At 37.7% G+C, this 23,423-nt stretch overlaps 2 protein-coding genes across 6 annotated transcripts in view; one reads left to right on the plus strand and one right to left on the minus strand.

Moving 5' to 3' along the window:
• The window catches only part of LOC139462326 (glucose-induced degradation protein 8 homolog), a 303,774-nt gene extending 291,157 nt beyond the window's left edge, over nt 1-12,617 (minus strand). For 3 of the 4 annotated variants that reach the window (XR_011653026.1, XR_011653025.1, XM_071243962.1), the window contains exons 1-5: nt 12,527-12,617; nt 10,737-10,751; nt 4,192-4,329; nt 3,401-3,597; nt 1,196-1,393 (exon numbers count right to left, since the gene is read on the minus strand). Coding sequence is in view for 2 of the 4 variants with exons in the window: in XM_071243962.1 (XP_071100063.1) it covers nt 1,196-1,393; nt 3,401-3,597; nt 4,192-4,329; nt 10,737-10,751; nt 12,527-12,617 (639 nt within the window). In the remaining 2 variants the exon portion in view is untranslated. The remainder of the gene's footprint in view (nt 1-1,195; nt 1,394-3,400; nt 3,598-4,191; nt 4,330-10,736; nt 10,752-12,526) is intronic. The other variant, XM_071243963.1, reaches the window with a different exon arrangement.
• Nucleotides 12,618-14,648: 2,031 nt separating this feature from the next.
• LOC139462328 (rho GTPase-activating protein 39-like) overlaps nt 14,649-23,423 on the plus strand; it is a 209,104-nt gene continuing 200,329 nt past the window's right edge. Inside the window, exon 1 of one of the 2 annotated variants that reach the window (XM_071243970.1) lies at nt 14,649-14,756. In XM_071243970.1, coding sequence (XP_071100071.1) covers nt 14,746-14,756 — 11 coding nt within the window. In that variant the 5' untranslated portion in view covers nt 14,649-14,745. Of the gene's footprint in view, nt 14,757-17,742; nt 17,822-23,423 lie in introns of those variants that run through there. The other variant, XM_071243968.1, reaches the window with a different exon arrangement.

Below are 23,423 nucleotides of genomic sequence, written 5' to 3' on the forward strand. Positions count from 1 at the left end.
TTTGAAGTTTCTGAGTGAGTGAGTGAGTTGGGTTTAACGCCGCTTTTAACAGTATTCCAGTTATATCACAGGGTGTCAGCTTAATGTGGGAGGAAAGCCCGAAGTGATGCAGGTCTTAGACGTTTACCACTTTGTGAAACCAATGAGCATGGGTATGGTGCTGACAAACCTAGAAACATAATCGGCGCGAACCGAGATTCGAACCCAAAATCCTAAGTTTCTGGCGTGCCCAACAGACGCAACTCTGCACAGCGAATTGCAGCGCCTTAGACGACTGGGCCACCCGTGCCCCGTGAGGATTCTGAAGCCAAAGTGAGAAGGCAAGTCTGCAACAGGTCTGCAACTTTTATAGCGACTAATGCCGATTTTATAGTGCTAGGTGAATGAGATACCATGCCGCAGTTTAACATGAGTACCCCACTCAGACACAGTATTCTGACTCCGAGTTGACCAGTCCGAGCCGAGCATCAAGCAGGGTAACAACAAGTACCATCTTTTAGGTATGACGCTGCAGGGTATCGAACCCCTGACGGAGGTGGTATTCCAGCTACATCACAGAGGTCTTGAAACATTTTAAAAGAAATGTTCAGATGTTACTGTCTCCATGCAGCAACTGTTTTGAATCTTTTACATTGCGGTCAGAATTGTTCCAGCTGTATAACAGTGGCCTCTAAAGTCAACCAGACAAACCAATTGCTGATATCATGAGCAAAGCCCCATGCCATAAGGCTTAAAAAAATAAAAGAATTGGTTCTCAGGCAATGGTTTTTGAAAATATAGTGCAGGCGGGTGGAGTCTTTTCTTTTTTTTGTTCTTTTTCATACTAGTATGCAACCAAATACAGTTGTGCAAACAAATAAACAAAGAATAATCAACCTGGGAAAGGGCCTCCGTCCATAAATGTATCCCTTGATGAGTAAAATACTGGAAGAGAGTATTTGACTACCATTGGTTTTGGAATATTAAAGGGTTTTGGGATGGAATTTTGTCAAAATCGAAATAAAAACAAAATGAACTTTATGATGATGTGGGCGGTGCCTGGGAACCAAGACTATCATTTTTTTTAGCCTAAGGGTATGAAGGCATGAAATCAATCAAGTCAACAAGTTGCTTCTTGTGACAAAGCGTGGTCCCCAGTCAGGACCTAATTGAACCAAGGTTCCAAATAGATGCAGCTATTTCAGCTGCTTCTTACCTTCTGTCTCTGGGATGGGTGGAGCAGTTCGCCAAAGGGTGAGTTCTCGGGGTCCTCAAAGGCCAGCAGCGCCAGTGTCCTCTCCAGCTCCGACAACACCTCCGGGTTCTCCTCGACTCTCTCTGCCAGGTGGGTCTGGGCGTACTCCAGGGCGCCTTCCACGTCCTTCTGTCTCACCAGCTCAATCAGCTTCTGTTGCTGTTGGCAGTACACAGTAGAGTCACAGTCTGTGCTGAACACTTTGCAAGTTTGGTGTATACTACCTTATTGCCATGAGTTAAGGGACACAAAACTCAGGGACTTCCAGTTTAGATATATTCATAAAGTAATATTTACTAAACGTGAGTTATTAAGAATGAAACTTATTGATAACGATAAGTGTTCTATATGTCATACTCCCAAAGAAAATGTTTGTCATGTTTATATTGAATGTCATGTTAAGAATTTTTGGTCAGATTTCTGTATTTACTTGACTCATGTTTTGCATAGAAAAATTCAAATAACTGACAACAAGCTCCTTTTTGGTACCTCTGATGTATTAATTAACCATTTGATTGTAGCTGCTAAAAGATTTATCTTTGTCCTGTGTATTAAGATTGAAAATGTTGACTTTGTTGCTTTTAAGAACACAATAAGAGGTATCTATGACGTTGAATATCATATTGCAGGTAGAAATAATTACTTCTCTGCCTTTAACAGAAAAAGGGCTCTGTTTACTCAAATTGTAAAATAACTTATTCACTTGATGCTTGCAACATAATTTGATGTACCATAAATACAACACCTTCTTAAATGTATACATAAATATGCCTTCATCTGTACCATGCTGTGGATTATGCCTTAGGCCTCCTCTGTACCACATCCTTCTGCGAATTACCTTTATACATGAATTTGTACTGTTATACGACTATATCTGTATCCTGTGGTAAAAAAAATTAAAAAAAGAAGTTTGGTGTATACTAGCCCAGACTTGGCTCTTGGCATCATTTTCAGTAGATTTTAGAGAGATATAAACCAAACAATAGGCAGTTTCATTTCAATGGGACCACAAGGGTTGATCCAGCATTTTAAAGGATGGATCCAAAATATCAAAATCCTCTCAGATAATTTTACTGCCTACAACACACTACATTTGGTTTTCAAAAGTGGGTAGTCGGAATCCCCTTGATCACCTGTCTGGAGCCACCTCCGGAGCCACCTATGGATCAAGTTATTTCTGTGTGCTCACTTACAATATCTCAGTCTTAGCTAATGTCTTCTTCAAAACATGAATGGGTGGGTGTCGTGAGGGTGGATGTGTCTTGGTTGTCTGTAGATTTCACATAATCTAAAGGGGCATTGTTTCCATCCTGAGTAAATGTTTTACACTACAGTCAGCAATATTCCAGCTACATCATGGTGGCAGAAAGATAATCAAGTCTGGGCAAGGCAAACCACAGCATGAGCTATGTCCTGCGGTGTCCACTGGAACAAAATATATCGCCCATCATGGGAACAGACATTTTGCCGATCTCTTGTACTTTGGGTGAGTGAGTATGGTTTTACGACTTTTTTGGCAATATTCCAGCAATATCACGGCAGGGGACACCAGAAATGGGCTCCACACATTGTACCCATGTCGGGTCTTCGGTGTGACGAGAAAACGCTTTAACCACCAAGCTACCCGACCGCCCCTCTCCTCCTTGGAAAACGACATTGCATAATGAACTGAAACACATGCTATAAATGTCATCCGGAACTTAACTAGTAACAAGCATGTGAAGGCAACAAACAAATGGTACGCATCTCAATCTCTGTTTTCAAATTGTGGTAAACGATATGGCAGTAAAATACATTCGTTGTAGACATATCCATTCTATGAAAAGGCTCGATGTACATTGAGCATGTTGAGACGCCTACAACTTGGTTGGTTGGTTTGTTGTTTACAATAGGTCTTCATTAACCTACACTTGCTGTAAAATGCGACTATGCTTGTCGTAAGAGGCGACTAACGGGATCGGGTGGTCAGGCTCACTGACTTGATTGATGCATGTCATTGATCCAAATTGCGTGGATCGATGCTCATGATGTCAATCACTGGATTGTCCAGGCCAGACTTGATTATTTACAGACCACCGTCCAGCTGGAATATTGCTGAGTGCAGCATTAAACAACAAACAAACAATTCCAGGTTAGTCCCAGAGTTCAGCCCTAGTGATCACTAACCTGCAACCTGAAGTAAAGATATCTGTCATTGTCTAACAACTCCGGGTACAGGTTGTTGACAAGTGAGATTGCTTCATGGACATGTCCGTTCTGAATAGCTTCACGGATCTTGATGCGATCGTCTAACTCGTCCAGGTCAACAGACGGCTGGATACCTGATTCAAGACGGAATTTTTCTGCTGCCTCCTTGAATCCCTCTGGTGAATAAAGACACAGTCATAATCCTATCCAGCTTATGACATTTAGGACAATAGGAACAATGCTTTCGTATTGCTTGCAACTGTTACCACAGCTTGAACACTTCCAGGGGAGACAACTTCACCTTCAGTAATTACCTTCAATTGTCTCCCCTTGACTGCCAGTTCAGTATTCTCTTTCATAAAATAGGACAGGTTGTTTGTTGCAAACAGTGTAAGTAACATATAATACACCTTCAAATAAAACTGCACATGGTGCCATACCTTGACATTAATTAAAATATTACAGTGGTTCAACTGATGAAGTAGGTGAGTATGGCATTGCATCGCTCAAAACCCAGTGAGTGAGTGAGTGAGTATAGTTTTACGCCGCTTTTAGCAATATTCCAGCAATATCACGGCGGGGTACACCAGAAATGGGCTTCACACATTGCAGCCATGTCGGGAACCGAACACGGGTCTTCGGCATGACGAGCGAACACTTTAACCACTAGGCTAACCGACCGCCCCAACAAAACCCAGGCCTTTGAGATGACGAGCAAACACTTTACCCACTGAGCTACCCCACCGCCACTATTTCAGCAGTGAGCGTACCTGTAACGAGATAGTTCATGATGAGCTTGTTCATGTCTGCCCTGGTGATGTGGATGTCCTGGAGTTTCTCCAGCCACTCTTCCTTCGTTATTTCTTCTGAACCCTTGTCCGTGCCAAGATTCATCTTAAGTCTTCTCACTGAAGCAACAAATCAGACATATTAGATGAAACATCCTTCAAACTGGCTGATTAAGGACAGGCATAGTTATTATCACTACAATTGAGCCTACCCTACTCTTAACACTGTTCGAAATTAACCATGAATGTCAAGGGGTCTTGTCTTAGTGAGGGAGTGAGTTGTGTTTAACGCTGCTTTTAACATTATTCCAGTCATGTCGCAGCATGTCAGCTTAATGTGGGAGGAAAGCCCAAAGTGATGCAGATTTCAGACGTTTACCACTTCGGTGAAACCCACGAGCACGGGTATGGTGCTGACAAACCTAGAAACATAATTGGAGCGAACCGGGATTCGAACCCACAATCATAGGTTTCTGGCGTGCCCAAGGGATGCAACTCTGCACAGCGAATCACGGCGCCTTTGACGACTGGGCCACCAGTGCCCCCGGTCATGTCTTAACCCAAATGACAAAAAGTGAAGATTAAGAAGACCCCTAGAGTCAAATACTGAAACAACAAACCTCAAAGACTCCAGGACCTCCCTTAATTTCTAACACTGAGAAATATTTTCAGAATGAACCAAATTAATCTGTTGATTGAAAATACACTTACTAAAAAGAGATTTTTCTCAGACATTTTGTTAAAACTGTTGAATGAACCTAGACAAAATAACTTTGTTCTGTTTTCAGCCTGATTAATGGAATATTATTCATTTCACATTAGCATTCTATTAGCTGTTTACAAGATGGATCATGAAGTAAGACGAGTTCTATGGATGAACAACTTCTTTATTACAATTAGTGCGACGTTTCGGTGTAGATCCTAACACCTTTATCAAGCAATTGATACACTATTCTTGATAATAGTGTAAGGATCTAAACCGAAACGTCGCACTAATTGTAATAAAGAAGTTGTTCATCCATAGAACTCGTCTTACTTCATCACTCCAACTTCTAAATGCCACTGAAAGAAGATGGATCATGTTATGGTTTGTGTGTTGTTTAACGCCACTCTCTGCAATAATCCAGCTGTATGATGGTGGCCTGTATATATAACCAAGTTTGGACCTGATGATCCAGTGATCGAAATTGTGAGTAACTATATGTGATTTACAGGCTGACATCACTTAGTTGGAATATTGCTGAGTGCGACATTAAACAACAAACACACACATATATACCATATTCGACGTAATAAGCGCCCAGGGCACTCTCAAAATTAGAAATAGGGGACTCTTATTAGAATATTATTTTGGTGAAAAAAAACAGAGTTGAAAGACTAATTCTGTGGTTTATGCTGACAGCCTGAAATGCTTATAAAGGACACATTTATTTTTCCAAAATATAATTGCCCATTACACACGAGTGCATATTACACGCGAATAAATAAGTCTTGTGTACATTGATCAATCGGAAGGGGTGCTAATTGGGATTGTTCACAAGCAAATATATCGGGTCCTAATTAGAGTGAGGCGCTTATTACGTCGAATACGGTAACACCCCTATTTCATAATGTACAGATTTTCGTAAGTAAAAAGCTTATTGGTAGCTGGTATTGGCACAAAACATGTCAAGGAATAGGTTAGTATTACGTCTAAAATTGAACCAGATTGAAGTATATTACAGAACAGGAATTGGGAGAACAGTCACATGCAGCTGTTAACATGGTTAATATTTGAAGTAACATAGTTAATAGCATAACTGAGTATCGCCTGGTATCTTGCAATACAATATGTTTCACGATACATTCTGACAATACCAGTGGTATCGCGATACACCAGCAAATAGGAAAAAAAGGATGAAATCAGAGAAATAAAACTTTAAAACCTCTGTATTCATACATTTACTTATTATCTAAAAAGAAATTGTTAAAAAGACGAACACCAAAACAGTTTTAAATGAAGGGATGGTTATTAAATGTAATAGCTTACTAGCCGGCACGTCTCACAAACTGACAATTCATGGGAGATAACTCTTATCAGTTTCTGTTCTATTTATGGCCTATCACAATCTCACATACTGACAATTCATGGGAGATAACTCTATCAGTTTCTGTTCTATTAATAACCTATCACAAGATCACAAACTGACAATTCAAGTATCATGAAGCGAGGTGAGGTGAAATGGGTTTTAACGTCACGTCACGTCAAGATTATTGCACTTACATAGCGACATGCATGTACGTGTGTGTGTTTGTGTGGCTGCTTGTACTAATCCGGACTGATGCCGATTTATAGTGCTAGCTCTCTGAGATACCATGCCGCAGTTTAACATGAATACCCCACTCAGACACAGTATACTGACTCCGAGCCGACCAGTCCTTGTTTTAGCCCCTTAATGCCAAGCGCCAGACAGGGTGACAACAAGTACCATCTTTTAACGTCTTTTGGTATGGCGCGGCCGGGGACCAAACCCCGGACCTTCCACTCTCCGGGCAGACGCTCTACCACTAGACCACAGAGGCGGTCTCAAGTATCATCTGTACTTTAGCATCAATGATATCGTAGGTATCGGTGAATCGATAAAGCCCTAGTTAATAGTATAGCTTCAACAGTGATCAATTTACAGCTATCACGAGGCACTGTCAATGGACACATCCATGCAAACGTGTACAGAAAGTTGAAGGTTAAGTATGTTATCACAAGATTATATGTCATGATATTTTCAATATTCGAAGTATTCAGAGGCTGGTGGGGATAGTTTTTGTCTTTGATATCGCTTAGCTGTGCACCAGAGTCTGTTGATATGGGAGGACAGTATCAATGTTGTTTTCACAGAAACAATCTTATGGTAAACATGCTAAATGACTTTCAAGACAGGTTTCATAACATGTGTTTCATAGCATCTTTTTAGCAAGTTTCTGAGATGTAGATACTCTTATAGGTAACAACTTTGAAACTTCATATACATGATAGTCATAATAATTTGCACAATTCATTTCTCTGCAGCAAGAAAACTTATCTAAACCATTTAATCGAGCAATATATTTTTAATTTTAAATTTTAATATCAGTTATAGGGGTGATATATACATATATATCCTAAGTTTCCTGATGCAACAATAAATATTACCTACATTTATCATTTAACTAAAGCATTTATCCATGACATAAGCTTATGACATAAAAACATGTATGTCATACCCCAATGACATAAGTATGCAAATTAGATATGCAAATTAGATAACCGGAAGTGGGACTTTTTTCGCCGGTGCACGTGAGTAGGTGTTTACAAACAACATGGATACCTTTAATGTTGGAGACAATGTTTTAATAGATCAAAGGGGAAGTGCTACAGTGATATCCGTGTTTACAAATGGATATTACAGGTTACAGAGTTGATGGTACTTTTTTTTCTCAGCGAAGGAATATGCCATAAAGGAGTTAAGAGGTTGTTTATTTTGGTTTACACGGCTGTGGAAAACATGTATCACTACGCACGATCTATACGTAAGATTTCGACAAGTTGCTGATGTTATTGTTAATGCAATTATTCCTTAATAGGGAAGCAAAAATGATAAATAGAATTCATCACTCGTGTTTTTTAATATGGGAAATATCAACCTCGTCCCGTTAATCGGTATTTGCCTCGCCAAAGGCTCGGCAAATACCGATTAACTAAGACTCGGTTGATATTTCCCATATCAAAAAACACTCGTGATGAATCCTCTATTTATCATTTAACTAAAGCATTTATCCATGACATAAGCTTATGACATAAAAACATGTATGTCATACCCCAATGACATAAGTATGCAAATTAGATATGCAAATTAGATAACCGGAAGTGGGACTTTTTTCGCCGGTGCACGTGAGTAGGTGTTTACAAACAACATGGATACCTTTAATGTTGGAGACAATGTTTTAATAGATCAAAGGGGAAGTGCTACAGTGATATCCATGTTTACAAATGGATATTACAGGTTACAGGTTGATGGTACTTTTTTTTCTCAGCGAAGGAATATGCCATAAAGGAGTTAAGAGGTTGTTTATTTTGGTTTACACGGCTATGGAAAACATGTATCACTACGCACGATCTATACGTAAGATTTCGACAAGTTGCTGATGTTATTGTTAATGCAATTATTCCTTAATAGGGAAGCAAAAATGATAAATAGAATTCATCACTCGTGTTTTTTAATATGGGAAATATCAACCTCGTCCCGTTAATCGGTATTTGCCTCGCCAAAGGCTCGGCAAATACCGATTAACTAAGACTCGGTTGATATTTCCCATATCAAAAAACACTCGTGATGAATCCTCTATTTATCATTTAACTAAAGCATTTATCCATGACATAAGCTTATGACATAAAAACATGTATGTCATACCCCAATGACATAAGTATGCAAATTAGATATGCAAATTAGATAACCGGAAGTGGGACTTTTTTCGCCGGTGCACGTGAGTAGGTGTTTACAAACAACATGGATACCTTTAATGTTGGAGACAATGTTTTAATAGATCAAAGGGGAAGTGCTACAGTGATATCCGTGTTGACAAATGGATATTACAGGTTACAGGTTGATGGTACTTTTTTTTCTCAGCGAAGGAATATGCCATAAAGGAGTTAAGAGGTTGTTTATTTTGGTTTACACGGCTATGGAAAACATGTATCACTACGCACGATCTATACGTAAGATTTCGACAAGTTGCTGATGTTATTGTTAATGCAATTATTCCTTAATAGGGAAGCAAAAATGATAAATAGAATTCATCACTCGTGTTTTTTAATATGGGAAATATCAACCTCGTCCCGTTAATCGGTATTTGCCTCGCCAAAGGCTCGGCAAATACCGATTAACTAAGACTCGGTTGATATTTCCCATATCAAAAAACACTCGTGATGAATCCTCTATTTATCATCCTTCCATACATCCAGATTGAGTGGAACTCCCTGGTTTCTGTTGGTTTGTTTGTTTGTTGTTTTAAAGACGCACTCAGCAATATTCCAGCTATATGATGGAGGTCCGTTAATAATCAAGTGGTTGACATCATGAGCATTGGTCTACGCAACTGTGATACGATGACATGCATCAACCAAGTCAGCGAGCCTGGCCACCAGATCCCGTTAGTCACTTCTTACAAGCATGGGTTGCTGAAGACCCATTTTAACCCAGATTTTCACAGGGTACCCATGTTTCTCAGAACTCTAATTGTCTTCGGACATGTCACATCAAAGTTACAGCTTTGTGGCCCTTGTGGTTTCTGGGAAGATCTTTTTTCACAATTTGATCAGAAATATCAGTTTGACCTTTTTACATATTTTCTGAAAATATTTTAATTTCATAAATATAACAGTAGCTTATTGTGGTGTCAAGCACCCTCCTATGTATACAGATATATAGCCATTTACAAGTTTCAGAGTATATTCTACATGTGACCAAGCACATACACACAACAGAAAACAGTTAAAACTATAAACATCTGATAACCTCCCTTGCACCTTCAGTCATTGTGAGCTTATTAGATGCTTATTTATCAGATTAAAAGTGGTCTGGCACCGATTGCGAATTATAAATTATTTCTTGCAATGTATAACATGAGCTCCAGATAAGCTGTGTATTTGCATACAATTGACTTGAGTTTCTTGCATACAAGTAAATAATTTTTTTTTTTAAAATCAAAATATTATAATGACACTGTAAATTACCCAAAGTAGCCTTTTCAGGTTGTGTGCCTGTATTTCTTTACAGATCTTTATACACCAATCGAATGCAGTCCTTTTACTTCTACATGAACTCTACTGCAGAGGATAATGCAAAGACATGCAACATCTCGCTTATTGTAACTTATATAATTCCACTGTTAGGAGCTATGACACACTTGGGGCATCACATGAACAGATGCAAATTAGAAGTCACCTGAAACAGCATTCGAAACAGGTTCACTCACTGGTTTGAAGTGTGTGAGTGAGTGAGTTGGGTTTAACACTGCTTTTAACAGTATTCCAGTTATATCGTGACGTGTCAGCTTAATGTGGGAGGAAAGCCCGAAGTGATGCAGGTCTCAGACGTTTACCACTTGGGTGAAACCCACGAGCACAGGTATGGTGCTGACACACCTAGAAACATAATCGGGGCGAACCTGGATTCGAACCCACGATCATAGGTTTCTGGTGTGCCCAAGGGACTCAACTCTGCACAGCGAATCGCGGCTCCTTAGACCACTGGGCCACCCATGCCCCCCATTGGTTTATAGACCCAATAGGCTGGACCCAAGAGAGGAAAAATCTATTGAATACCCAAAGGAAACTAACAATACCCAAAGTTGGTGACAAAGCAAGTAAATACCAGTACAATGGCTAAATGGACAGATAGAGCCCTGTACCAAACCTAATCCTCTCATTCTCAGCACAGAACATGCAGTGTGAGAATAATAAACAGGGAGAGAAAGAAACAGTTTAGAACAGGTACATAATTAGAACTTACAAGCGTTCATGTGCACTGTAAAAGCAAGGTGATGTCTGATTAGATATAAACATGATGCCAAATACAGGAACAATGCTGGGCACAGTTCAGTGAAGAACCTGCATGATAAGTCAGAATTTTGTGATGAATGAAATCTTTATCATGTTTGAAGTTTATATTGTTATCCACAGTCACATTTTCAAATATATCTAATAAAATGTCCTGTGGTTTTCACAGAAAATACACAGTTTACTCCGATTTTCAATATTCCTGGATCTCTACTTCTGGGGTATCTTACAATTTACAGAACTACTAATGTGCGCACAATATGTTGATTATTTGCATATGCATATTCTCTCATGATGCTCCTCATTTCTGGTGTCCCCTGCCGTGATATTGATAGAATATTGCTGAAAGCGGCATAAAATCATACTCACTCACTCTCTCATGATACTCCTGCATGTCAACCGTTGTCTCACATCTTATCATGCTTATGACATATATGACAAATATCGGAAACTGCATAATTTCACAAATAATGATATATATCCTTACTTCCACTTTCGGGAAACAGACTGAAATGTTATCACATCAGTGACAAATTTCTTCCAAAAGTGGTTTCATATGCATCTGTTTCTATTAACCTACCAATCGGATTCAAGTAGAAGTGGTATGAGTGACATATCCAACTGAAACTCACACCCATATACAACATTGTCATGGAAACCATTAACATCTTGAAATTGACCCTTATTGTTTGTTGATAAGCAGATGCTATGCAGTAGGTTGTTCCTGGCATATCTTTTTAAACTTCTATTATCATGATTATATCACGCACAGTCACACACCATCACTTTGAGCGTAATCAAAACTGTCAATGACCATTCTAAATGGCAATAAATTATGACTTTGTCAGTTTGGATTTGTTGGGTTTAAATGTTGATCCTATGCCTATGCTGCAAAATATAATTCAGAATAATGCTAAAAATCTGGTTGACTCCCTTAATTTTAAAAGACAGGGTGGACATGCTGGGTGCCGCCAAAACAGACCAGCCTATTTGGTCATAACAGCCCATCTTTTCTGGTCAAAACTGACAACTCTTAGTGAAAACGGACCAATGAAATGGCTGTTCCATTTTGACTGGTATCCATACCTGAAATGTTTTCATCACATTTTAACATGATACTGTTCAGTTTATGAAATACACTGATATGGACAAGATGAGTTTGCGATTTGTATCCAGATTGACTTCCACAACAACTACCTGGATAATACAGAAGTTTTCAATTTACAAATTCTTCATGCAGTTTTAGACAATCTTGGCTTGATTTGGGTTGCTTCAATGACCTATCTAGATAATCAGGTTTATTCACCACCACATTAAGGTAAATTTGTGAAATATCATACAAAGGGCCATGATTCCATATTTAGTTATATTTTCTTCAGCCTATTCACACGATTCAGAATATTATTATTTATTATTTCATTCTGTATGACATCAGCACATAATAATGTTTCTAAACGTTCTTGGAAGAAATATTACATTCCTTTAAAAATAAATACATAATGATCCTCGGTTTAGTTACACCATTCGTGATATGCTATTTCATAAAGTTTCAAAGAAAACAAACCTAGACCATGGCTAATAATGCACGAAAACGGAGGTACAGTGACTACGAATATCCTGAATTGAAGAAACACTGACTTATTGCGTTCCTGTCTCTTTCCTACATCTGTTTTTGTGTTAACTGTGTTACAAAACATCTTCCATTTAACAAGGTATATAGTAGATATTCACACAGTATCTTACCGAACCAAAATATCACTCCACTCACGAACCAAAACAAAAGTCTCCCAAAACCGGAAGCGCATAACTCACGCACCTGCAAGTTCCGGTACATGAAAAATATATGAGAAATGTGTTACCGACAAATGTAAATCATATTATCTTTTAACTTACGGACATATATACATATAATCTAATGGTGGGTGTAACCACACATCCCCTAATTACCGTTTCTTAATTATTTTCAGGAATACACTTCTTTCTGTCACTGAATATTATATGCTATTTACTTGACGCCTAATGACAAACATGAAAATGATATCACGGGCTTCTGCTGAACATCTAATTACAGCTTCTATTCCGTTTGTAGACCTGGTTCGTAAACAAGCATAGTTTACCACACAGGAAGGGATATAAATATCATAGAGGTACTTTAAAGACCAACTTGAAAATATTACATAAACATAGAGTGTGAAAGTATATAAGGTTCTAGACAACAACAAAAAGTATACTGAACAAAGACCACTAACAGATGTCTACGATTTCTGCTTTAAATTCATAGGCTGGTCAGCTTTAACCGTGAATGAAGTAGTAATGATAAATCTGAAAAATAATTTGCTATTTTTATACGTATTTATTTTCATATGCACAGAGCACCAAAGTAGTATATCAGTACCATAATCTGTCAGAATATATCAGAAATCCACGAGGCCAGTATGGGTATCAGTTAAAATAGATTCCTTGGAATAAGACGCGAACATATGTTACATGTTGTTTTCTTTTTCTTGTCTTTACACTGTCGCATGCAGGTCACGGGAGCAGGGAACCATCCTCTCTCAATAGGGGGTCCACTGCCAATAGGGGGTCCACTGCAGCGTTAATATACATGCATTATTGCGATCTGCGCTCGGAATGCAAATGGGGAAAAATAGTGTTCACAAAAAACGTCACGATTGTTGGTGAACGTTAATTCATGGTAAATAGGTGAGCTCATACAACATTTAATCCAACACAAACACATAAATAATCAAAGAACATTAAACCCAAGAAATAGTATTCGAATATTGAATATATCTCGCTTTTTGTTGGACATTGTTGTACATATATACATAATTGTTTGACATGTGTGTAGCTCTATGTGCAAACGGTGATGTAGGTAAACTTCAATGTCAAACATGTGGCTTCAAACCCGAAGATATGAGAAAAGGAGGGGTAAGTTTTCGGGATACCATCTCAGAAAACGTGTAACCGTAAAAACATTGAAACATCATTGGTCAATTTCTTATTATAATCTACGTTATTCCCCAAGATTTACATTGGTGTTAGTGAACGTACAATCATTAAAAAGGACAAATGTTTTAAGCACGATATTTGTTTAGGGTGACTATTATAATGTGTAAGGGGTTGTTTTATTTTCGATGAGAGCTAATCACCACTGTACCAAATTAACCCAAAACTTGTGCATAAAATATATATAAAAAACCATTGTATCAGTTGAGTCGTGGATAAAATGACTTGTCATTTTACTGTTCAAAGACACGCGAACCATGTATGAAATTGTCTACCACACGGATATATAATTAATGGTGTTTATACTTGAACATTATTTCTTTGTTTGAACTTCAAACATTGTGTTTCAGTATCGATTATTTCCCTCGCCCGTCCACAAAAGCGGGATGTATAAGCGTCAACATTGAAAGGTCATATATACTTTTGGTTTCATATTTGTTTTGAAACAAAGTTCGCGTAACGTGTTGATTATTGCACCTGTGAATGCGGAAAGATGTTTGTATTTTTTTTTTGTCAATTCACACTGTAAATTGCTTTCTTATGCATTATCATACTTAACACACCAAGCTTTACAACCTTCCTTGCGCATGTATATTAAAGGCCGGTAACTCCTGAAGCTCAGGAAACGTTTGTAGAATCTGGAGGAAAAATTCACTTGATATAATTCTTGTTTTTGCTATAAAAATTTGGACAATAACCGATTTTGTTTGGTTGGAAACCATACAATGTGTTAGGGATGTTAATCGGGTAAACGTGTTGTACACAGTATTGTTAAATAACATACAAACACAGTTTTATCAGAAGATTAATTACAGAAATAGTTGACCTGTAAATAGTACATATCTCGGTACGCCAATATGGCGGTCTCGGTGTGTTTTGGATTTCCGAACTATGTCAAATAGACATTCTATCTATTCTTATATTGGACTACCTGCCTCAACTAGGTGCCAACGATGGCTGAAAGGTAAGGAAGGGTCTACATTTCCTCTGATCACCCCAACGACCGATTTATAGCCAGCAAAGCATTGCCGATTCCCCTCCAGCATTCTCTCTCATCCACTTGCCAACCAACCTCGCCAACCACCCACTACCGAACAGTAGGACAACCACTATGCACATTGTTGTGTTTTGGGGTATGGTGTGACACTAGAGGTATCACGGCCGGGTCCATAGTCATTTCTTACAGTGACGATCTTGACCTAGGCATTGGTGCTCCCTTTCATAGACAAACATTGGGCGGAAGTGGTGCCAATATCGTTCGATTCTTCGCGGTTGACAGATCGGGTCATGTCGCATGTACATTTCAGTTTAACAGAAATGTACACCGAAAAATTGATTTTATTGTGTACACATGAACAGTATATTCCTGTCTCAAACCTGTCTGAAGCATTGTAATTTGTGTAAGTTATGTTTGTTATTATTATCCCAAAATAATGTTGTAAGAGGTACAATCGTAATGAGTTCAATGTCCTACCTGTGTTTCTTCTATGCCTATTGTTATGAACAAAGATTGTGTTGCACACTGGAAAATAGAGTTTCATTCTCAGTATATTCTCCAAGCATGATTAGTTTATCACACACACTAAATGCTTATGTAATTTAGTGCATCCGCAGGTAGTAGATAACGAGGTACCAGCTGATAAGCATTTAATTATCATGTTATGTATGAAATTAGCAATTTGGGCTCTGTGTGAGCAATTACCAATTAGTTAGGATTGCAATTGATTATCAGTATGTGTATACCTGTGAATTTAGGTCAATAGAAATTGCTTAATTTATCATTGTGTGTAAGGATGTCTATTTTGGTGTGTCTTTCAACCATGACCATTACTCAAGCTAACTCAGTTGACAGATTAGATTGTTGTCATCAGATGAATATGCATTCTGAAACAGTACAATCAAAAAGAATGTTTTTCATTCAATTGAGCTCTCAGAGTCAAACAATATATTTACAAAGTTCTTGTTTTTGAAAATAGCTGTTGATTTTCAGGCATTCACACAAGGTCTGTTTGTAAGCTGAAGATAGAAACCATCAGAAACAGAATCTTGAAATGATTGTATCTTTTGTATTCTTTACTGCTAATCTTAAGGTAATGTTCTTATGGATAATAATTGATAAATGATTGCTGATAGTAATATTGAGATTCAATAAAGGATTAGCTCCCTTTGCCCCTCGTGAATATTTCCTTTGATACAACCTTTTTATAAAATATTGTTCATGGCATATAAGGCATATGGACCACACATCATGAATCAATGACAATGAGCAGTACGTGGTGCCGAGCTTCATACTATAATCAATAAACTGTGCCTGAATCTTCCTGTTCTACTGTCAATTACAAATTGCACGAGTAAGCATTTTAGCATCTCATAAATATTTAAAATTTAATAACAACTTTCCAACATCAACATGTTAATCGGCAAAAAAATGCGAAAATGTTAACAATGTGATCATATGAAGTGATGACAGCTTAGTTTTTGTTGTAATATACATGTCACCTTTTCCCATGTGTTACATCAGTATGGGAATGAAATGTATGCCAATGAAATTAACACCTTTATTTGTACTGTGTGACAACTCCGAAAGTATATTGTACTTTTACCACAGGGAATGATGATAGACAAGGGACACTTACTGATCAAGAGAAAATAATCAAGCAAATAGTCCAAATAGGATGGACACTACACCTTTGAGTAGCTCGACTGACTGAAACAATAGTACAGGCTGATTATATAGAAACAAGTGAAGGAACTAAACTATGCATGGACATTTCTATAAATAAGTGGTTAAATATGTGTAGATATTGACTCAGTGCACGAATCCCTGCCTAACATGTGAATATAGGTCTCAAGCATGTAAACATGAGTATTTTCATGATTTAAATAGTTTTCAGTGGTTGACAGTTGTTTGTAAGGTTTTTGCTGAAGATGATGTCAGCCACGCTGTCAGTAGATAGTGGGTCTTTGACCACTGTTTAAACTGAAGACCATGTTTAGCTGGCGGTTGTCTTGCAAATATAGCAATGCTAGCCCATATGTAAACTAGCTTTGATCCAGGAGAGTTTGGGATGGTACAGGTGAGATTTGGGCATTGAAGGTGATGATGTTGTTGATGACAAGGATGGTCATGATAAAAATAATCTTGGCAACAAGGACTGAATGTTGTGAACATGACGAAAACTGACTATTTCCTTACATGTGTAGTCTTATTTACAACATTTCATCAACTTTTGGAATCGGACTTGATAATAATCCTTTAGTAACAATGATAATGATGATGAGGATGGTTTTAATTCTGTCAGTATTTTCTGTACTTTCACACTGTTTTTAACATGTCTTAGATTTAGCTATCTATTTTTAAACATGTAAGGCTTTTCAAGTATTCAAGAAAACAATACCAAAATAAACTAGGCATCACAAATGGTAGATGCTTGGAGATACCATTTTTCAACATCTCATCAATTATATACAAACCGCTACATATAGCTGGAATATTGCTGAGTGCGGCGTTAAACAACAAACAAACAAACTTGGTGACAAGAAAATATTTGATTTTGAAACAAGGATTATGAACATGGCTGTGTCAATATTTTCTATATTTTCACCTTGTCTTAATGTTTTTCATATAGTTATCTATTTTTGAATATGAAACATGTTTCATGTATTCGAGAACAATGCCAAAATAAACATCATCATGAAAAATAGTAGATTCCTAGAGATGGAACATAAACACAAGAATCTGGCGACACTCCAACACTGACAGCCTCAGAAGCTCACTTCTTGCCCTAGATTCGGATTAATTGATCCCCTGGTTAGACCTGCCGAGAAGGGAAGCGGTCTATCCGACCCACTTATAACGGAAGCGGTCTATCTCCCTCTGATAGACAGTGTCCGTAAAGGCATGACTAATAGTCATCACAATTCTCCGTAGATGCCAAGGCTTGGCACTGTCTGTCACAAATACCTGATACGCCATTGCCAGACATCCCATGTCATGAAACTTCCTCACGAAAACAATACCTTTTTCGGGTGAGTTGATTCCTGAAATTGTTTATATTTTGTCATGGTTAAATTTTGGGTGGTGCCTTTGAGGATCTGTTAAATCTTTTACGAGAGGGATGTTTTCATAATTTATTAACGGTAACCCTTCTCTGAGTAATGGGATTATTCCTGCATGGGAATATGGGTCGATTATGTTCAATGCATTGAGAGATTAAGAGAAGGAAGCCTTGTGGAATTGGCTTTGATTGAATGACATTACGATCAATTATTTTAGGGCGATTACAAGAATAATGCTGAACAGATGATTATGAATGCTGTTCAAGTTGAATAGCCTTAATTGATGAATTGATTCTTGAAATGAAAATTAGGTGTATAAAGAAATAGTTACGGTTAATTGAAAACTGTTTGAATTAGGCAATTGTTTTTGCAGGTTAGAACATAAACAGGGTTATTGATTAGAGTATGATGTGTTAATATTGACAACATCATACATGTCTTGAGTTGCATGATGAATAATGATGTCATTAAATCAGAATTTGAATTAATCTGTGTTTTCACTCGTCTGTAACAATAATCTGTTACTGAGTTGCCATCTACATTATGGTGGACGTGGTGGACATCCATTAGGATGTGTCACTAGGCCTTCCTGTGTTTTACTAGTCTCAGACTAGTGGACATGTTAATTTCAGATCCTGTTAATGCATTTTAATGTTTTGATTCAGCTTTGTTTTAGATTATATCAAAATGTAGGGAACTGTTAAATATTTCATAGAAATATTCGAGATACAAACAAAGAATTTTATTGAAATTGGGCCTGATCAGTCAAAGGTCGATGTGGTAGTTAACATTGATTTGAAACTTGGGGTCAGACAGTAGGATTCTTTTGAAATGTTCTCTAAGGAGTAAATTAACTTGAAACAAGATGAAAGTTGTGTTTGCCAAGTTCTCTATGAGAATATCAATAATATTTTCAGAATCAGCTCTGAGAAACAGGATCTGTTTGGTGCTTGAGTCATGTTATGCATCTTGTTATGCCAAATCTCAGTGGCATGTCTTGGCTCATGTTCAGTAGTGAAAATCCAAACAAAATATTTTCATGTTTTTCTTTTCAAATGAGTTTAGCATATGAATCATTAAGATATACTTGTATATGTCACACCCTTCTGGTATTTCATAACTTCAGGTAGATAAGTACGTAACTATGTACGTGATGTCAGATTATTTTGTTGAATATTTTCATTTGCCAAGTGTCAGTCTTGTCAATTCAATTTCATGATGCAAGTGATTATGTTTTTGTTTGTTTGTTGTTTAACACTGCACTCAGTGATATTCCAGTATTATGACGGCGGTCTGTAAATAATCGAGTCTGGACCAGACAATCCAGTGATTGACATCATGAACATTGATCTATGTAATTGGGATGCGATGACATGCATTAACCAAGTCAGCGAGCCTGACCACCCGATCCTGTTGGTCGCCTCTTTCGACAAGCATGATCATGTAAGATAGCATCAAGTGATTGTTAATTTGAAAAGAAGTAAATTCACTTTTCGAAGAGAATATTAAATTCAGATATTATATTTTGGTTGATTATTTTAATTTTTCATGCATCAGTGTTGTCAGTTCAATTTCATATGGAATTACATAAGGTATATTCTAGCAGGTAGGTCTTGTATGGTTGAAAGACTTCCGTTATTGGGCTGTTGCAACTTAAGGATATTGACGCTTACGGATCACTCTATGTTAAATGTTGCATATATCCACATTTGTATCAAATTCGGAAACAGCCTCTTAACAAACACCTGCTTCAAAGTAACCGCAAGATGGTCACATGACTTCTCATTTAGTCCCAAGTAGCTTTGCTTGGCTGGTTTAGTTAATCTGTAATGGCTGGCTTCATCATTTGTAAAGCAAAGGTCAGTGGAAAGGTCAGGTATTATGTCAGATGGTATAGAAGAGCGTCAATTTCGTATGATTGACTGTCAGCTGTTTGCCCACATCGTGTACTACATACAGTGCTGCAAATGTCATCCCCACATTCTGTATACATTAGTCGGGGCGATATTGACGAATGTACATTAGGATTCCCAGTTTCGCAACAGTTGGGATGATATTGAGATATATGTATAGGTCAGTGGACGATTCTTTACAAATATAGACTGGTGGGTCAATTTTGAAGGTTGGGGGTTAGAATTAATGTTTTTAGGGTGTGTGGTTTTAGAGGGCTCAAATTTTCTTTGAAGCAATTCTTTGTCTGCAGTTTCCATTATAGAAATTCAAGTATTTTTTAACTGAAATAACAAAAGAGCATCAAAATAATTAATATGATTATGAATAATACTGAACTCGCTTCAAATGTTTATAGTATGCAAGGGAGTACAATGTGTGTGATCATTTATACTTGCTTACCCCAAACCGTTACAAAAGTGGATCATATATCATTTTGAGAGTAAAAGCAAATTTGATAATAAACATCAATCTTTATTTTCTTGTATTTATGTAAAATCAAATCAAAACAAACAGGTAATTGTTTCATTATGTTTATTTTTGATTAAATCAGCTATTCAATAATTTTATTAAACATTATTGTGAAAGTTTGAGTCAGCCGAAATATCCGCAGTTTGAAAATATTTCGGAATGTTGTCCGGGAATGCTGCAGGGTCGTGGTTTGGAATGAACACTACATTTATTACCCCCGAACTTGGTTTTCATCCCAGATAGTTTTAGCCTCATTCACCCAGGTGCTGCAAATTTGTTGAAACAGTGCCTCTGAGTACCGTATTCGGCGTAATAAGCGCCCAGGTTAAGATTTGCTAATATATTGTCTGGCGAACAGTCCCAATTAGCACCCCTTCCGACCCCTATTCGCATATAATACGCACCGCTTCCTTCCCCTATTCGCGTATAATACGCACTCGTGTGTTATATGCACCCTTTATTATTGGCAATTACATTCTGGAAAAATAGATCTGTCATACATAAGCATTTCAGGCTGTCAGCATAAACCACGATATTTATCTTTCAACTCTGTTTTTTTCACCCAAATAACATTCTAATAAGAGCCCCCTATTTCTAATTTTGAGAGCGCCCTGGGCACTTATTACGTCGAATACGGTATGTACAGTTTGTAATACAATACTAACCCTTGAAGGATGTTTGCAGGGAGATGTACTATCACATGTTAAAGTCAGTAATGATAGGCTGTCCTTGTCCCCAGGATCTTTGAGACCTTTGTTACCCCCAAAACAGAACCTTTGACACAAGAATAGACGGCTAATATTGACACCCTGAAAGAGTTGCGATGGCAAGAGACACTAACTGTTTCCGAGTTCCAAATAATGTCTTTTGTCGGAAGTGCTCAATTTATCGGACAAAAGCCTTTAATTGTGACACCAAGAAATTCAATTCTACATTGGAAGTTAATTTCTAGAGCCCTTTCATCTAGGGTTGATGGTTTCTTTTTTGTGGGTGTTTGATCGAACGATACGATGGCCGTCCACCTCATCTAGTTTAGCCGAAATATCAATTTGTTGAAGAATGTTGGGCTGTGGAATCAATGGCTGCTAACCACAAAGTTTGGTTAGTTTATAGATAGATGCTGCGGCTGTTATTATGCTGCAGGATGGAAGAAATGAAAACGCTAATTAATAATGAATCCTGGTCCTATAGCCTGGGGCTAAGAAGTTTTTTATACACTGGTGAAAGTTTTCTTTTATGGGAGATGTGGAAAATGGCATTATTATTGGTTAATTACAGAGAGGGTTTTGAGTTTAAAATCATTTCAAGTGTACTTGCATGAATTGCTGTCAGCAGTGCAAACTGGTTGGTTTGTATGCGATTTTTCTCACTTTCTTGTTCATGTTCGAAAGGAATTCATTTTCATAATGGCTGAATTATATTTAATGCTCGTATTTTCGAGTTTGTTGCTTGTTTTTATAGGATTGAATATTTATGAACACTGATTTTTAGGAACCATATTGTTAAAATCTGGAATGAATGAATGAATGAATGAATGAATGAATGAATGAATGAATGAACAAACGAACGAACAATTCGAACCCTCTTTTTACATCAATGCGGCATGTTTCTGTTAATATGAAATTCATAAGTCTGTTCCCCAAGGCATATTTCATGCAAATCAGTGCTGATCCTTCTTGTGGTGTTATTGTCTGAGACTTTGGGGTTAAATAATCCTTTCATGCAGTTGTTTAGTTCATGGAGGGATCCTATTTGACAACTTCAAGACAATAACTGGTGCCTGTTGGTCTGTCTCCCACACACCAGAGAATAAATAATATGAATACAGCTCAAATCTAGAATAATTTGGCAAGTCCAGCTCTAGCCTGAAATTAAGCATTATCTGGGCTTCATAAATGGATTTAAATTTTTATTATGCAGATATTTATTTTTAAATAAGATATCTTTATTTCGGGATTTAATGTTTTTGTCTATGGTTCCTGTATGTATGTTGAAAAATCTGACATTTGTGTTGCCACATTTGAAGCATTTATTTTCTCTATTCAATTGGGGTGGTGGGGTAGCAGGGTCAGGTTAAAGCATTCGCTCGTCACGCTGAAGACCGAGGTTTGAATCCCCACATGGGTACAATGTGTAAAGCCCATTTCTGGTGTACCTGCACCGTGATATTGCTGGAATATTGCTAAAAGCGTCGTAAAACCACACTCACTCACTCACTCACTCACTCACTCACTCACTCACTCACTCACTCACTCACTCACTCACTCACTCACTCACTCACTCACTCATAGCATTATTCCATTATCTCCCTTTATAATTTATCAATACCTGGTAAGCTTCACATATACATAAGTTACCTGAATCACTATGGATAGTAAATTTCGTAATAATTGCAAACATAGGAATCAGTGCCTTGTGTATTTTCTGTAATATTTATTGATAAATATTTGTGTTGTGAATGAGTTGTGCTCGATCATTGATCAATTTTGCTCCAACCTTTTAATTATGAATGATATCATGTAACACTTGATGTGTCATTGTTATTTTGTCTCAATAATGTGGATCATCACTCATGCTATCAACAGTGCAGTCGGGTAGCCTAGTGGTTAAAGCGTTCGCTCGTCACGCCGTAGACCCGGGTTCGAATCCTGACATGGGTACAATATGTGAAGCCCATTTCTGGTGTCCCCCGCCGTGATATTGCTGGAATAATGCTAAAAGCGAGGTAAAACCATATTCACTCACTCACTCACTCACTCACTCACTCACTCAAAGAGCAGCGTGATACCCGTCTCACTCACTCACTCACTCACTGATGCTATCAACCACAGGTTTGCTCGTTCTAGACATATTGTTTACAGTCAATTGTGATATTGCTGGAACATTGCTGACTGCAGGTCACCGTGCCCTGATGGCATGAATTGTTGCTCATGCTATCAACCACAGACTTGATTATTTCCACTCACTGGATATGATATCGCTGGATTATTGCCGACAGCAATTTTTTAACACCATTCTCTATCCCACTTCTTCTGATGCTGCAATCAGTTGTTGGCACATCTATGGTACTTAGTACTCTGCTGATAATGGGTTAAACTAAAGCTTTCATGACTTGCTGTCTCTGCAGTTCTGTAGTGTGTGTCCTGATAGT

This window comes from Haliotis cracherodii, unplaced genomic scaffold, assembly GCF_022045235.1.
Source record: "Haliotis cracherodii isolate W230 unplaced genomic scaffold, xgHalCrac1.p SCAF_15, whole genome shotgun sequence".
Classification (NCBI taxonomy): domain Eukaryota; kingdom Metazoa; phylum Mollusca; class Gastropoda; order Lepetellida; family Haliotidae; genus Haliotis; species Haliotis cracherodii.